An 18,795-nucleotide genomic window follows, 5' to 3' on the forward strand; every position below is an offset into this window, starting at 1 on the left:
ATTTGGATCTAGAAAAAAATTTTCAGGTACCGCATAGAGGCCACTCAGTAACTGGAAAGGATGCACATTTCTAGAGGTTTTTGATGAACCAAATAAACATATGCATGATTAAATAGGAGTTGAAGTTTTGTTTGGAAATTATTATGTAGCAATTATTTAGATTATCTTGGGCTGGAAGACTAGTTTTATCAATGTAATACCTACTTATAATTCCTACTAAGCAACAATGAATACAGAGAAAGGAGAATACATTTATGTGACATTGATAGTTGTCCTTTCTTAGATAAAAACAACATCAAAAGTGACATCTGCCTGGCAAATCATCATTAGTAAGTCCCCTCACATAACACATTTGGAGGCATTGCTTCCCTTGCATGGTGCACGAGCTGTGGTAAGCATCTTTGACCTTGCATTTCTGTGACTGGAACTGGATAGTCCTTTACAATTTGAATTTATTTATCTTGCAAATTCTGTTTCATTGTTTTCTGTTTTGAAGCATATCTAATTGCATAATATTACTAACAATTGATAGCACTATTACAGTGTCAGGAATCTTATAATCACAAAATTAAAGTGTTTGATGATAACTAAAATTGTTTGATATCAATTATTGGATCTCACCAAAAATGCAATTAGTCACATACTATTTTAATTCCAAGCCAGTGAGATGGACGAATGATGACCTACTATAAAATAAAACATAGAAGTTACATGAGAGGCCAAAACTCACTTAAAAGAGTAATTATTATATCTCAAGGAAAGATAGCAAAAGCTATTATACAGAAATTTCAGACTCTGTTGTACTTTCAGAAAATTTTGTAGAAAGAGCAACAAAAAATCCTGAACATAACATAAAGTATAAGTTGGTTAGAAATTTATTAAGATTGATGTCAAGGGGTGCAACCATGCCCCTGCCTCTGACAATGACATTATAGTGGACTTGCTGACCTTGGGAAAAATTTTCAAGTGTGTTCTTACATTATATCTCCTGGTCTTCTGCTTTCTCAATTGTCTTTCTCAATTGTCTCACTTCTGTTGAATCTCTATTGGCAACAGAGTCCATACAGCTAAATTCAACAATTTTTTTGAACACCTAGGTATAACCCTAATTCTAAATTTCTCCTTAGCCTGCCATGCTTTGTTTGGTTTTGCTTTTTTTATTTTAAAATATCCTTCTCTGAAGCTTATTTCATTATTCTCTTATATTTCAGTATTTTTTTCAGATTCTGTGTTGGGTACAATCTCTCTCTTCTCTAGTGTCATATGCTTAATTGATGGTCACATCTATTCTCCAAGTTTCATAATCATCATGGTGCCAATGGCTCCTAATGCTGTATTTCTGCTATTTATTTCTACTCCCAAGTTTCTAATGTACATTTTAATAGCCTGCTAGATATCACCTGAATTTTTCAAAGGTACCCTAAATCTGACATGTCTTAATCAGGTTCGTTCTCCTGGAAAGATGCTATTCCTTCCATTTTTCCCAAGTTAGCAAATAGCACCTCTGTCTTCCCACCATTGGTATTCTTGGTATCACTCACTATTCTCTATAACATTATCCATTTTTCTGCTTATCAAATCCTAGTCACCCATCCTTCAAAGTTTGGCTACGGTTTTTCACATGCCCAACTCATATCCTATTCTGGTTCTGGTAACCTTTAGTCTCTAAACCTAGAGCTTCTCATGCCTTTACTTTTAAACATCTAATTCTGTACATGTCGCTCTCCATCACAATATCTAACACTTAGAAGGCAGAGAGAATGTCTCATTCACCTTTGGATCCTTCGTGGGAATTTGCATAGAGTAAATGCTCAACAAATGGTTATTGAATTTCATGAATTCTCATAATACTCCAAATTCCCTGTTCATTGTATAAAATTTCATCTATGGCTGTGATGACCTTTTGCTACAAATGCTGGGTTGGTGAAATGAAACCTTATACTGAAAAGAAACAATGTGCACAATTCAGTATAGGGAACTATGGTTCACAGGAATGCAACCTCAGAGTAGCACACCACTCTCAGATCATATGTGCGTCCCCCAATGACCTCATCGTTGGAAATGTTAAGCATTTCAGAGCAGAAATAAAATCATAGAAGATACATTTTGCAATAGAAATGAATGAGTAGATTATTTTTAAACAATAGGATGCTGTTCTATCTTTTTATTACCAAAATATTTTATAGTACTCATTGCAGATTTCTTTTAAATATACAGTATCAAAACTTAGTTTCCTTTGTGACTATCACATTTTAGCAGCTGAAAATCTGTTTTAAAGGAGGCACTTAAATTTGCATGTGTTTCAAATATTTTTTTCATTTTGTAATAAACTTACACTTTCTGTACAGTAATGAGAAGGCATACAAGATAATGAGATTGATGTCAAAAAAATATACCCCTGCATAAATTAAGTAAAATTTATCAGAAACAAGATTTAAAAATAAGGCAACCTGTTGTCTATATTTCAGATAGAAAGGGAATGTGACATAAAGACAAATACCCAAATATTTAACTCGAATCTTGAGATAACAATTACAAAAACAATTTGCAACCACAACAAAAGGAATGAATTGGTTTTTCAAAAAATAAACCTAATCTAATCCAATCTACTCCAATCTAATCATCTGATTTGAGTAATACAATTTGTCTTCTGAAAAGAAATCAGAAGAACTTAAAAAAAATTATTTACAGGCTCTTATTAAGCTTGAAAAGGCTTATTTAAAGTACACGTATTTTTAGTAATTGTCCATATTTATGAGCAGGGAGGGAAAAGAGACATAAAAATAATCTGTTCTGTAGATGAGACCTGGATTTACCATATGCTGACAATTTTATCAATGATAAATTCTGGAGTTTTGGAACTAATTATGTTTAGCACCAAGAAAAACAAAAGAAATAACTTGATTAGAAAAGTAAAACAAACAAATAATTTAACTTCATTTAGCTTGACATTAAGCTTCCAGGCCAATATAGTACTTATTTTTAAATCATGTAGAAGATGGGTAGGTAAAAAGAGAGGCTATGATTCAGATAACATTTCAAGGCCTTCTTCCAGCCCAAGCTATTATTTATAAAATTGAAAGATTTCAGTAAGTACATTTATAATTGTTTCATCTGAATAATCTTCCTCTCCATTCTCTGTGCTTCATACCACTCTGAACTTCTCTGGTGAGCTTTCTCCTTTCCATATTATAGTGAAGTTACTGAAATCAAGGTTGTATCTTCCTAACCTAAGGACTTCCACCATGAAGGCAGAGACTCTTTCTCGTTCACTTCTACTTCCTCAGAAAGCCTTGGCCAAGTTTTATTTTCCACACTTGCTTGTTGAATCAAAATGAATAACCATAGTTTTGTCACTATATAATTACCCCATTAAACAAGGGACAGGGAGGATATTACTCTGTTTTGCTTTACTTAAGAGAATGTTTTTCTTACCAAAAAAAAACTGCAATAGGAAAAGTAACAACCGTGAGTGTTTTAACCTAAAAGAGGAATACTGAGATGAATCAGTTTCTCAATAAGTGGGCTAACCTCTGAGGTTGAGTGCTAACTACACTTTAAGTTAGTTCCAGAGTTCCTTAAATCACACAGAAGATGCTTGAGTGTTATCATATTTCAGCAACATCAAGTTTTTTATATATAACTCTAGAACAAAATCAGAGGAAAAACAAAAGTATATACAATATATAAGCAAAGAAGAATGCAAGTATGGGGATAATACCTTGACTAAATAGAGGACTTAACACAGAATTCATTATCTAATAACTGTGCTGAAATTCAGATAAGCAAATGCTTTGAGAGTCTGGAGGCAACAAACCCCCTAACTGACCTCCAAAGTCACTTTGAGATTTGATGAGAGCTCATTCCCTCCTCAAATGTCATAAGGGTTCAGCAGAGTGATCTAGTTTTAAAGGACTAAATTAGAATAAAAAGGATAATATGGCCACACATTTTATCAGTGTTAATTATTAATATTGAGATTAAAAAGAAAGGGCTGAGAGTTTGGTAGCATACTAATAGGACACTTTTTTCAACTCGTTTTCTCTGTCAGTGTGAATACTTTGCGGCAGTTCAAAGGGAAATATACACCTGAAGAATAATGCATTCAACTGGAAAACTGGGTATAAAATGTAAAAACATTAAAAAAGAGAGAAGAGAATACAGGGAGATAATGACTTCTCCTCATCTTAAATGACAGAGCGCAGGAAGAGTTGGGTTGATTTGATACCTCAGGATAGAATCTTTCTTTCCCCTCTTTTTAGCTCCTTGATATGTTTAAATGTCACTGGGTGTCACCCCTTGGTATCTCACAAAAATGAGAAATTGACTGGGAACTATTCAAGGTGAGAATATCATTCTTACCAGTCATTTTTGAATGCTATCTTTGTGAAACTAAACATTTTATGATGTTTTTATGATTACGCCATCGTGTCATGTCAAATCTACCTAGAGTTAACAATAATCACAATTATTTTATTATTACTATTTAAATAATAGTAGTAAATAATTTTATCATCAATTAATATAGTAAACATTGCTACTCTTTTACTATTTATTTATAAATTATTACGTGCTATTATCTCACTTAGTGTCTTCCACAATCCTACAATTTATTATTAAGTGGGGCTAAGAGAAGTCAGAAAATTACACTGTTAGTAAGAGGAGAAATCAGGATTTAACCCGATGTCCTTAGATTTCAAGCCTGTTTCTTAAGCCAGTACATTCTGTCTACTACATTACCTCTTCTTCTACAGGACAATGTCTTCTTTAGATTCTTTTAGATTGTGCTGCTCATTTTACTGGAAAGCTAGAAAACTGCTGTAGCATACATCTTGATTAGTTGAGACTCTGCTTAGAGATAATCTCTATTATCACTATCCATAAACATTATGAAAAAGTAGGAGTAAATAAGGCCCTCCAGAATTTTTTTTGGGGAGTGTGGACTTGGGGATACTTGGGAGGTACAGAGCCATTTTACAGATGGCTAGAAAAGTAAAAAAATGCAGTCAGACACTGGTAACTAGACACAGTGAAATGCAGAACCATGAAAATGAATCTTTCTAAGGTATATGTCTCTTCCTACAGACAAAAATTTGCAGGGCATTTGTTTTGGGGTATTATGAGTATGCCATTAACAAGTATATGAGCATCTTTGGAAAGCTGGAAGAGACAGTGTTGTTAATTCAATCTAAATGAAAACAGCAGAAACCAACAAGAACCAGATGATAGTACCTTACAGATGACTACTGAAAATTGGGTATGTAAAAGAAAAGCAGAAAGTAGAGGGTCCTTTATCCCACACAAGGATATGAGTTTAGTGTCTTTTCTAATTACCCTTGGTCATATAAAAATGATGTTTCATTTCCAAATGATATTTCAAATATACTGTTATTTACTTCTGAAAGCAATGTGAAAGTCCATGGCAGATACGAAAAGACTTCCCAGCGGAATGCACCATGTTTCAACCCTCAAGAACAATGTGCTCTAAACACTAAAGCATGTGTAGTGAGGGGAATGAATAAAACAGTTAAGCCTAGTTTACATAGGTTTGAAGAAGTAAGAAAGTTTGTAAGTGTGAAATTGAAAAATATTAGCATATAAAAATCAAAATTATATTTTAAATGTCTGAGAAAATCAAAAGCATAAAATTAATTAGGCAGTTAAAATGGCCAAATTTCTGACCATTTAACTTTTTTAAGCCTGCCTTATGGATCAACTCCTATTTTCTTATTTTAATTTATTTCTATGTTATACTATTTGTAAGTTTACCTAGAGGAAAAATACATACTGTTTTGTACCTTTTGTTCGCTCTTATCTGACCAAATTTTATGCTGTGAGGTAAGAAAGTAAATGTGCTTATTCAGTTGTGAGATAACTTAGTCATAATTAATGGTTTTGAGGGCACTGTACCGAAAGCCAGATCAGACCTAAAAATGCCTCTCTTGCACAGTGTAATTTGGGGAGGCTCCAAAACTGTCTCCCATACTGACCTGCTGTTGGACCAACCTTTCCACCTACCTGGCCAGAAATCACACCCTTTGACCCGATTCATTTCTTTGATTTATGTAATACATTCATTATCTACTATTAGAATGCACGTGTGTTATATAAGTTGTGTAGAAGGCCCTAGAATTACTTCTGCTTTGCCCATATTACTGCATATTATCAAATTCACTCACCATCTCACTAAGAGACCCAAAGTTCTCTTTCTATTCAGGAGAAGAAACTTTGTAAGAAAAACTGGATGTGAGAAAAGAATCGCATATGGTTTTCGAGTTAATTTAGTTAATTGCCTTATAGATGATAGAAACAGACCCAAAAGGAGTAAGTGACCTACCCAATCCTAAACGAAAATTGGGATTAGAGGTCAAGTGGGGTGTTTTCCATATTTGAGTTGTTAAACATATTATACGATCAAGTGATACACAGTAAAACAAACTAGCTCTGCAAATATGATTCAGGGGGACTTCTGGAAGAATAAGTAGACCATGGCATGAAGGCAGGGGTCAAAATAAAAACTTACAATAGACCTAAAGAAACTCATAAACACCATTCCAAGACAGACTGAAGCCTGCTGCATAGTTAAGACAAGGGCAAGCTCTTGCATAGTCAATGGTTACCCTTAATGTGGTGGTGCTTTTAAGCCTAATATTTGGTTTTCATTTAAATTATTAATTTATTTTATCATTAAAATATCATTAATGATAAAGTATTTTATCATTACTTAACTTCCCACCATGTACTCCATATTTTAAAATATGTAATCCCATTAAATGTATTTTAATAAAATAACAAATAACCAATTTCCCCAATTTTATCAAAGGATCAACTTGAAGTAAACATACTATTGATATTAATTAAAGGAAAAAATGTTAGTGATTTTTTCATTAATAAATGCATAATTCATGAGGGTTTTTTAAAAAGTATTTTTAATGTATAATTTTCATTGTTCTTTTCCAGAGACCCAAGGGATATAAGTACCCCAGATTTGAAATGATCAGAATAGTGGGTCTCACATTAATTAATAGATTCTAGTTTCAAGAAATTATTCTTACACCGTATTCTTTCACCTAAGCTAATAAGAAAATAAAGCCTCTTTTATCATTTGGCACTAACGTGGGTTGAAATATAGGGTAAAACTTGTTATAAAGAGAATTAACCTATAAGCTCTTAATAAAATTTTACTATGCTAAAGTATAGAAGGCAGAAATAAAAGCTTTTGTAAAACGTAAGTGCATTTCACTGCCTATGTAATTAAATTTTCTTGTATTTTGGTTATTTCCTTACTACAGCATCTGTGACAATTTATTTTTATCATTAGCTGTCTCAATTTATACCCAGTTTGCATCATCACATTGGAATATTATAAAATTATTACACTGGAATTAATCTTCTAAATTTTACAAGGAAAGTTAATCCAAAAAATTGAGTTATAACTGCATTGTTTCACATAGGTTAAAATTCAAGAAAAATGTTTGAGGTAATAATAATTAGGAAATAGGGCAGCATCCAAAATGGCATTTTCATGGAAAATCCAATACAAATCCTGATTAAAACCTAACCAAGCAAAACACTGCAGATTACCTGGATTCCAATTAAATGTGACAAATGAATATTAGACAGGTTTCAACTCCAATTCTATTTATGCCAGAATGCTCCATCAATATTGAAGATGAAACTACCAGAATTCAAGCATACAATTGCACTTTACTGCTAGACAATAGTCTGAAAACCTGAATCCAAAACAACTCTTACTCAAATGTCAACTGCTACATTTGGATCACCCAAAGTGAATCACATCTCCTGTGTCATTACCTATAGATCAGGGCTAACGTGAATCACAGCTAGCAGATGACAAATGGTTACACAAACACTGAATTTCAAGTGTCAGTCACATAAAATCAGGAAAACTCAGTTACATTATTGTGTTCCTTGGCCGTTGACAAGACTGAAAACATAGTTATAAAAAATAACTAAAAGTCTTCCTTGGGAAATGTTTCTCAGTAAACTTTCTAGCCTCTCAACAAGCTCACCAGTTATGTTTTCCATGACATGTATGTTTCCTAAAAAGTAACTGCTATGTGTTTGTCTTATATAATTATGTTTATTATTAATTATTTCTTTCTTATTTTAATGGCACTGAATCCTCAAACTCAAAAAACAGAAATAACATTAAAACATGATTATAATGCCAATGATAGTTGACACCCAAAAAATAAAGATTTAATTGTACTTTATGTTGTTTATAGTGAAACAAGTACTTTTTAAAACACAAATAAAATTACATGATATCATCAAAAGGTAATGCAGATATACTAATGCCCTTAAAGTAAATTAATCCTGCCTTCCTGGGGGGTGGGGGGGTGTATACAAAACATTATTACGGTATTTTTAATTTAATTTTCACTTTCGTGCAAAGCATTTTAAACCTATTTGCCTTAAATATACATTCATCTGCATTGCAATTCATACCAAAAATTTTATGCTTATTTTAAAAAATACTAAAAAAAATATGAATTCTTAAAAACCATATCAAACTCCCATCCACATAAGCACACACCACCATACACAGAGGTAAGCATGACTTTATAGCCATAAGGCAAAATGTATTTAATCTCTGGCTAATAAATCAAGAAGGTTGTCAATCATCAGACCCTGTTTAATATCATATCTGCTCAACCAGATAACAGTGTGGAAAACTAATTATTTAACATGATTTAATTTAACAATAATTTCACTTAAGGTCATTTACAATGTATTATTCTCTAATGTTGGGTTTTAATATTCATAGGTAAATGTCCAGAAAAACAAATCAGACTTTCTCCTGCTCTAATATATTCTATTTGCATATAATCACTAAAGAAACTGGCATATAACAAAAATTTAGAGTGTCTTACTTCACTTGGGGGATGAAATGGTGAAAGACAAAATTCTCTTCAAGGTTTCACTAGAAATAAAAATGTGTGTGATTCCCCTTCCTTTCCCTGCATATAACCAAATCTATTTTTATATATGAAATAATAAAGTTAGCAAGAACTTTACCATTCCATTATTTGACACAAATTTATTCTTCAGGCATCTACTTATAACCTGAAATCCAAAATATAAATCACCTAATTGTCTTTGGTAACATAAACAAATGTGAAAAGTTTCATAAGCACTACTTGCTACCTAACTTATAGGAAAGTGTAACTTAAAGGAAAGTGTACGTAAGGCCAATTGTGATAATATGAGAACCATCTCACAACAGGATAAGAATATAGAGTGCTATAATCTTCTTTCCTCCCTTTCCCTTGCACAAAAATGAGAAAAAACTTATAATTAAATAAAAGGGGAGTTCTAATAGCATTTACAATATATTTTGGAGAATAAGATAATACTGTTCTTCTTTGATTCCATTTCAGTTATCACTTGAAAAGGAGAGGTTTGAAAATATTTTTCTAAATACCTAGGAGAAGAAAGAATCCAGCAAGGTGTGTTTACTGTCATTTCCTTTTACCAAGACTGGATGATTGCAATTGAAGAAATAGTTGCATGATAAAAATGAATAGAAGAAAACAATCACACAAGACCTTTCTTAGCCGCTATTGTTTAGGTATTATGGACTAGTTTAGTCTTTTCCATAACAGGTACTACTCTGATTTATTTGTAAATGTGTTCATTTCTGACAGGTTGTTTTAAAATGATGGTTCAAGTTTGGTGAATTTTATCTATAGAGTTATGTTCCTTTATTTGGCATTTCTGTACTTTTAGCAAATATTGATTATTTCAAATAAAACAGGTTTAGTGTCAGCTATTTTATTTTAGTTTTAGACTGACCTTCGCAAGTCTACTTATTACGGCTCACTAGCGTGATTATGTGTGTGATGTTGTGTTTGCCCCTACCATTTTCCATATGCTCTGCCTCACCAACACTGCCATCCGGCGTGGTCCTTTCATAGTTGTCCTCTGGGAGTGGAAGGGCACCCAGCCTTGGCCCTGATGAACTCTTACTGCTTGGTGTTTCTGACTCCTCCAGCCCGCTGTCATAGCAACTCTGCAGTGACCCCTGATGTGGGTCCTGGGGCTGACTCACAACAGAAAACGTCACTCTACGAAATGGCTGTAAGAGAAAAGATTCTGAATGTCACTAAGGTATAAGATTGTAAATAATCTTATTTTAAAAATATATAAATTACATACATTAAGGTCGACTGACAACTAATTCAATACAAAACGGTTAATATAACATGTTGAAATCTATTTGGTTAACTCTATTTTCTGAGGCAATACCTAGAGCTTAGATTTTATTATGGAAAAACTGAAAATTCCCTTTCTGAAACAGAAATAAGAAAACATCAATGTCACTAACACACACATGTAAATCTGATATTTTACTTCCACATATTCACCATTTTTCTATTCTGTAGTCTTCACTTCAAATATGTTTTACACAAATAGAATCCTTATAAAAACAAGGGTCAGTGATTTTGGAGAGCAATAAATATAGAGCTAATCCATTGTAAGAAGATTTCATTTTTAAATACTTTGTGCATAAGGCAAATGGTTTAAAACTGAGTGTTTTGGCAGTTGACAAACTACTAAAGGTATAGCTGATAAACAGGAATTTAGATGTAGTGCTAGGAAATCGGAATATATTTCTTACTTCATTCATCTTAAATATATTACCTATTGACCCTGAAAGTGTAAGGGTAGTATTGAAATAATAAACAAAAAATTCCTGAGCCAGGGAATTCAAAATAAACCAAAATTTTTAATTGTATGTGCTTTTACTATGACTAATCACAATTTGCTCAAAAAAGTAACATCATGTACAGTCTTTAAGTTGTATTTAAAGTATGATGCAAATCTTTACCCAATGGGACATCACAATTTACTATGTTACTAATGTTGGCTGGATAGAACACTTAATATATACAGAATTTAAAGGTTATCATAACTACAAAACATTTTAGGCTCATTAAGGGAACAAATTAATGCCATACATTGTCAGGGCTATGTACACATAATATTTTGGGAAAAAAATATAAAAAGGTTCTGCAATATTTGTTGGAGATTATTCTTGGCAATAGTTGTATTCATTAAGCTCTTGTATGATTTAAAAGTGGCATAAATGTACAGATTTTTGCACCTATAACTCAGACTGGTTTTTTCTAATATAAAGTATAAAACTAATATTGCCAGAGTAGTGAGAAAGGTAAAGAAGCTTTTTTGTACTTTTAGAACTTGAATACTATTGGTAGAAATCACTAATCACAACTGGGACCAGTAGAATTTTTAAAATGTTAAGGATTATCTACATATGGTAGGTTATTAATGGGAAAGCTAAGAAGAATTGTGACATTTCCCCCAAATATATAAATTGGTTTTACTAAAGACAAACACATGGTTCCACAAATCTTCCCTTTATTTTGTCTCATAGAGAAGATTGGTCAGGAATATTGTCTTGTTCGTATTTCTAACCCAGTACCTCTCCCTCCATGTACATACTTGGAGTATACAGTCTTTATAAAATCTTTTTAATTTAATTCAAAATCAAACTTACAAAGGGAAAACATTTAAGGCACATTCTCTTCTTTATAATGTTTCACTGAATTGGGACTGCAGATTTTTAAAACAATTACAAAGTATTTCTAGTACAAACAGCATGCACACCACGGGCCAAAATTTACTGGCAACTAAATCTCTAGAAACATTTTCCTTATTTCACTAATAATTCTCATATTGCTTTACAGTAGTATGATTGTGATATTTTACCTTATTTCTTAATAAACATAGAAATCAGTTTGTATTTTCCATGCTTTATCTTATGTGTGCATATTTTCTTTTTTTTCTATTTATTACTCCCGACTGACTGCAGACTCTCTGTGAATTGTTTTATGTTTGGTCTCACCTCAGAAGTAAGACCAGTGACAGTCTCCTAAAACTATACTGTTCTGCACACAGAAGATACTCAGCAAATACTACCGAACAATAAAATGTTAATGACAATGTTGAATTTAAGAAAGGATGCCAAGAGTCATGAAACATATTATCACTTCAAGACATAGCAGTGGGTTAAGAAAAACATACAAAAAGAAAAAGGAGGGTCAAATGTTATTTTTAATTCTATTTTAATGATTCTCAAATCTTTTAGAATCAGTCCACTAATGCAAGGAGAAAGTTCAAAATGAATACAGAAATACATAAATTATGCGAATAAATTGAAAAAGAGAAATAAGAAATTATGAGAGATAATGTTCCATCTTGATATAAAAATAGAAAAGAGGGTGATGTTTGAACAAAGGTGGAAATCTTAGAATCTGTGCTTAAATGCTACTTCTACCAAAAGTAATTATAGAATAGCAGAGACAGGTGATAGTCTATGTTTGTAATGAAAAATGTCAAAAATAAAATAATTATTTTTCTATTATGTATTATGTAATAACTACTGTGAATCTGTGCATTTTTTAAACTTATTTTATTTATTTATTTTTGGCTGCATTGGGTTTTCGTTGCTGCATGCAGGCTTTCTCTATTTGTGGCGAGCGGGGGCTACTCTTGGTTGCAGTGTGTGGGCTTCTCATTGCGGTGCCTTCTCTTTGTTGTGAAGCAGGGGCTCTAGGCGTGCAGGCTTCAGTAGTTGCAGCATGCGGGCTCAGTAGTTGTGGCTCACGGGGTCTAGAGCGCAGGCTCAGTAGTTGTGGCGCAAGTGCTTAGTTGCTCTGCGGCATGTGGGATCTTCCTGGACCAAGGCTCGAACCCGTGTCCCCTGCATTGGCAGGCGGATTCTTAACCACTGCACCACCAGGGAAGCCCTGAATCTGTGCATTTTATTTTCTTGATTCCGTACCCTATTTTAACTGTGAATATATTGATCCCCATGAATTATTGTAGGTTACATATTACATTTAACGATGGAAAGAAAATGTTGTAATTTTAAAATACTAAGATCAATATATATACTAGCAAATGCTTAGATCCATTAATAATTCTTTTTTATAAAAAGCTTTTTCATTTAAAATAATATCTAAATGAGTGGAAAATGATTCATAATAAAAATCTAAAATAAAGAATATCACACAATGGGTCATAAAATACTCCATCTATCATTTTTATCTACACGTAAAAATATCCCATTAGAGCTCTACATACAATATAAACATTACATTACTACCTCTTAAACTTTATTTTGATACATTTAAGTAAATAAAATCTTGTGACAAACTATTTAAGTTGGTAATGTGAACCAAATTGGTACAGAATTTTGAATTCTGAAAGAGAACCCATTAATGCAAGAATTAAGTTTAATTCTAGTAATAAATCACACATGTAGATTTAGATAGATAGGTAAATAGATAGGCAGATATTTCGGGAGACAGACAAGTAGTTACACACTATCCTTCATCATTGGGTTGGGTCTATTGAGAAGATAGGTTTTATGGCAGAAGTTATGACACAGAAATTCATATTATTTACATAGTCCAGATATATTGACTAAACCAGAAATGTAAGCAATGTGTTGACTATGTGACAAAGAGAATGAGTTTGCATTGTATATGTAACTATCACTTTGTTAATGACTGATACTCTGAAGCAGAGTGGTTTAAGTGATGATTCCTAAACCTAGATGTGCCTCAGAATCATCCAGAGTACTTCTGAGAAAACACAATGCAAATATCTGGCCTCAGCTTAAACCCAGTGAATCAGCATTCAGGGTGGAACTGGATATCAATAATTTCTAAAATCTCTCCAGGTGATGAAGAGGCACAGAGAGGAAGGAGAAACCCTAGAGTCGAAAGATTATTTGGTCAAAAAGACTAAACTGCTTCAGGAAGCCAGCTGGTCCCCTAAGTGTTCATAAAATTTCCCTGGAGAGTCAACAGAACCATGATTTCATCTTGGGATGCAAAAGTATAATATGAAGATATTTAGTGACCTGAGGTGTCTGAGTTTTCTATTTTTCTGTCTAGGATGATAAATGACTTCATGTCTTGCAAAGGCAAGCTGGTCTATACAAAACAGGAAAAAGCAGAAGAGCTTGAGGACGAGTGTCAGCTTCCCAGATCTTTGAAACTATGAAGATGTGCTTGAAAATTGAGTAAGTAATGCAAGAAAGAAGTGTCCAAGAAAATTGTTCCAAAAATTGTGCATGGGACATGTGTGAGAATTATAAACAAGAGGGAGTGGAAATCAAAGATTTTATTAGGCAAATAAATGATCTAATTAAAGGGGTGAGATTAAAGACATGATCTGACAATTCCCTGCAAAAGAGAAGGAAGAAGAAATGTTGAGGGCAGAGGATTATGCTAAGAAAGAATGAGGGAACAGCAAAAAGAATGGCCAGCAAGGCCACTATAAAGCAAAGCTGTGTGGCTGACTGGATCTAGTCGTTATACCTACACTTGTTTTGTCCCGTTATGTCCCAGGGTTTCAAGGATGTTCCAACAATAATTCTACACATTTAAGAAACTCAAAATCTTATATTAAAACAGACAAAATATAATATGATTAAGTTTCCAATAAAATAAAGGTACCCCCAAAATGCCATGAAACCTGCTTAGGAATTTAGGGCAGGCATTGCAAAGGAGAGGTTTCTGGGTCAAGATCTCTAAAATAATTTTGATAGATAATACATATTTGAAGGCTGATAATAGATTTCATATCTGGGACCAGCAGCAAAGGATAAAAAACAGGGTGAGTAAGAAAACCAGATCATTTTTGAAACTCAGAAGCCAAGGAAGCTGTTAATTTCAGGAAAGAGAATAAAATCTTACGTGATCAAAGCCATCAGAGATGTTGAGAAGAATGCTGATTACCAAAGGTCCATTGGATTCATCCATTAGAAGGGCATTTTTGCTAAAAAATCTCTGAACTCTGGGGAACAATTCTAGGAGATTAAGCCACAGGAAGTAAAAGACCCACTTGTAAATATATGGAGAAATGGAGAAAGTGGGGACAGACTACTAATTTTTAAAATATGGTATGAGAGATGTGGGGTAGCAGTTAAAAGAAAAAAAAGATTTGTGTAAAATCTTTTTTTTTGTCTTTTTTCATTGTTATTGAAAAAGTTTTGCTTTAGGGTAAATAGTTGAAGATGCAACAAAAAGGGCAAGCAAAAATATGCCTAATAACATAAGGTTGTCGGGGAATGAAAGAAATCAGAGACTGGAAGTAAACTAACTAGAATTAATGGAAACATGAAATTAAGAATAAAATCACAAAGGCAAGGTAAACATTAAAACTCACTGAGGAACTGCATGTATGATTTGTGTGTGTGTATGTGTGTGTGTGTATGTGTTTAATGAGAAAAAATATTGTATATTAGAAATAATAGAAAAAAAAATTTATTCCAAGCAACATTATAGATTCCCCATTGACCTCAGACAACTTAGCTGACCCTTGGCTCTTGTGCCTTAGGCTCAGGGTCTGTAAAATGCAGAAAATAATACCTGCCCCTTACTAACTTAAATTCTCTGAGAATTAATGAGATAGTTTATACAGAAGAACCTTAAGCTTGCTCAAAGACATATACTATAAAAGGTATTATACCTCAGGCCACAGCTATATAACTAGAGCTATCTCCCATTATGTTTTAGGTTTTGTTTTTTGTTTTTTTAAGAAAATATAGAGCTGGCCCAGCAATTTACAAAGTTTCTAAATATAATTTTAAAAATTCATATGAAATTTCAGACCTAATTTTCCAATTCATGCACTAATTTTTTATTGTTCTACATGCAAGTTATTTGTAAAACAAATAGGTACACACAGTAACACCCACATCTTTCAAAAACTATTTGAATCTAATCATTTTTATTGAGCATGAATATTTTTATATTCAATTATTTAAGAATGACATTCATCAATTATCTTTTGTTTCCATTATGACACACTAGAGACTTTCACTTGAAGACACACATATATTCAAAGGTAACTCTGGATAATATCCAATCCCTGGGGTGTGGGATGTACCTCCATCCTCATGCCAGGCCCCAGCTGACGAAAATGCATTAGAATTGACTTTGCTTTAAACTACTATAGACTGGGAACCAGTCCATTCTTTATATAATCTTTATCCATTCTTTATATAATTTTATTCACTTTCTGTTCTAGAAATCTAGAGGTCACATGGGAAGTGGATACAGATGTGAATGGAGAGGTCTTCTCCCTTCTTTCATTCCCTCATGCTGTGGGAGTCCATAAGTATGGCTGTGTCTTCCTATCCTCCTCTCCTCATTGAGAATTCTGATGAGCCCAAGGTGAGGGACATGTGATCGCCATGATCATTTCCACATAAAATCAACCTCAGAGCCTTGAAAAGGCAAGCATAGCAAATAAGGATTAAGTTGGGTGCTGTGGGGTTATACAATGTAACATATTCAATAAATGCATTTGCTTATTAATATTTTGGATTTTTTAAAATTTGGAAAACATGAACATAAGTTAAAATGGTGTATTGGTAAACTTGGGATCAAGAGAAAGACAGTCTGCATAGATGAGGAGGGGATTTAGAATATGTCTGGATGACAGAAACAATGCTTTTGTTCTAATGATAGTATTGCAAGGGGTAAGGCATTCATGAAGGGAAGAGGTGATGAGCATTTGATTCATTCTTCTTTTCTGTCAAATTTCATCTCAGCAATTGATAATGTGGACTACCAAACAGTAAACCTAAATCTAGGCAGGTTAGCTGGTTTAGAGGTCACATAAAAAGTTATCAGAATCCCCACTTCGAATATGGAGTAGAAGCCAGATCTTATCCTGGTCTTATTCAGAGAGTTCAAAGAAAGTTAAGTCCATACATTTCAAATTCATTAGAGGACTGGAACAATTTTCTAAAAAGTCTTTTTTTTAATATCTAGAAAGTTGATGTCAAATTCTAATACTGCCTCATATTTTATATTGCAGATTCATTTTTAATTTTTTTTAGAGAACCATATAACTGCCCTGCTTTTTTGACAGTACTGATATAATAGCATATACAATTTATAATCTACACCTTTAAGAAAATTCATTCTGAAATTAACAGCAATATGTTATTCTGTTTTCAGAATGCAATCATTGTCAAATGTGTTTAACATTTCCAAGTGCTACCTATTTTAAAAAAATCTTTGTCACAAAGTTCATTTATAGTCTCTAAGAAAAGCAATAAAGACCAGATGCATATTTGTAAATATATGATAATAATGAAAATTTTATTTTTATCCATTCTTAATTGTTAGATTGATTAAAAGGTAACCATCATACCATAAAAGCAAATATTAAGTCCCATAATCAGACACACTTAAAAATATTGGCCTTCCATCTGCATTATCAAAATCTTCTAAGTTGCAACCTGTACAATAATAATGGATTGTTTTCTCTGATAGGGCAGTGGCCAATTTTTGAAAACGGAAAAGAAAAGAGTTGAACTTTAGGAGTATCCTGTTATACACAATGCTTACAGTAAAAGAGAAAACACAGCATCAGGTTAAGAATGTAGAAAGTTTCCCCTTGGAGTCCATCAACCTAGTGAAACTACTTTTATGAGGATTGCATCTGCAAGAGGATAGAACTCTAATGATGCCTCTGGAAAGAACTTCAGGTTAAATCTCTCTGCTCTGTGTCTTACAGACAACTTTATGGGAAACTTTAAATTTGCACCTTCCTTTTTAGCTTCAATAGTTTCTCCATAAATCGTCTCCTTATCTGGAACTCACATACAGCTGTCTCAGTCACATCAATTATTTCTGAATGGGCTGAAAAGGTTTTTTTATTTTTTCCAATTCACTTCGTTATGTCCATCAAACAGACTTCTAATGACTCTTTGTCAGTCATAAAGCACTGAAACAGTCATGGAGCAGAACATTGCTGAATTATAAGGAGCGCTGGTTTTGCTTTTTACTTTTAAAGAGGAGCTATCTAAGACAGTGAGATCTTTCCTTGCATATGAACAGGTACTTGATTAATCTGCAAGCATTGTCAACCAGTGTCAGTGGCTAGTGAACAAACATATCTAGGATTCCATAGTGCATTAGCTGGAATATGTCTGGCAGAATCTACAAACAAACTTTAATGAGGTCTTTTAACTTTTGGGGGGCATCTTCCTTTTCTAACATGTTAAGGTTGTTCTGTACTTCAAACTGTCTTTCTTTCTTTCAAGCCAATAGCAGATGAAAGGGTATTAAAAAGAAACATGCCGAGACATTTGGATTGGTTAATTAAAACACTCATTTGGGGAAGGAGAAGTTAAATAACTATTTCTTTTGACTTGCATGCAATTACATATTTGACATTATTGTGTATATTTGTCCTGCAGAAACTAAGAATGCAGGTTATACTTTATAGTTCTTAGTCCCCTAGATCACAAACAATTTAATATTGCAAAAGAACAATAATGACAGTTAAAATAGGAGCTATTCATTTCACATGGGTCATGTTGATATTCTGATTTTGCAAATGAAAAAAAAATAATGAATTTAATATTCAAACTACTGCAAGAAATACTGTAACCTAAAAATACAAGCTTGTCTCCTATTTTTTTTCTAATGAAAACTATCAGAAAACAGAACAGAGAAAGCCTAAAACTCTTAGTAAATATAGGCAAACGTTTTTTTCTGAAAACTTCTAAAAAAGATATTGTACTCTAAAACACAAACTGTGGGTCCTTTATTTTGTGGACACGTTGTTTGATCTAGTTTTTCTCTTTCTGCTGGTTTCCATTAAGCCTAGTTGAGGATTTGGCAAACTTTTTCTGTGAAGGGCCAGAAAGTAAATATTTTAGGCTTTGTAGGTCATAGGTCTCTGCCACAATTACTCATTCTGACATTGTCCTGC

General features: G+C 33.0%; 1 protein-coding gene across 5 annotated transcripts in view; it reads right to left on the minus strand.

Annotated features, from left to right (window-relative positions):
* Positions 1-18,795, minus strand: part of PCDH7 (protocadherin 7) — a gene marked incomplete at its 5' end in the record, with an annotated part of 409,595 nt that overhangs the window by 209,238 nt on the left and 181,562 nt on the right. For 3 of the 5 annotated variants that reach the window (XM_082652842.1, XM_082652846.1, XM_082652845.1), the window contains one exon: positions 9,886-10,102. In XM_082652842.1, the coding sequence (XP_082508968.1) occupies positions 9,886-10,102 (217 nt within the window). The remainder of the gene's footprint in view (positions 1-9,885; positions 10,103-18,795) is intronic. The other 2 variants (XM_082652844.1, XM_082652843.1) reach the window with 2 other exon arrangements.

Source organism: Grampus griseus (assembly GCF_964374135.1).
Source record: "Grampus griseus genome assembly, chromosome: 4".
Taxonomy (NCBI): domain Eukaryota; kingdom Metazoa; phylum Chordata; class Mammalia; order Artiodactyla; family Delphinidae; genus Grampus; species Grampus griseus.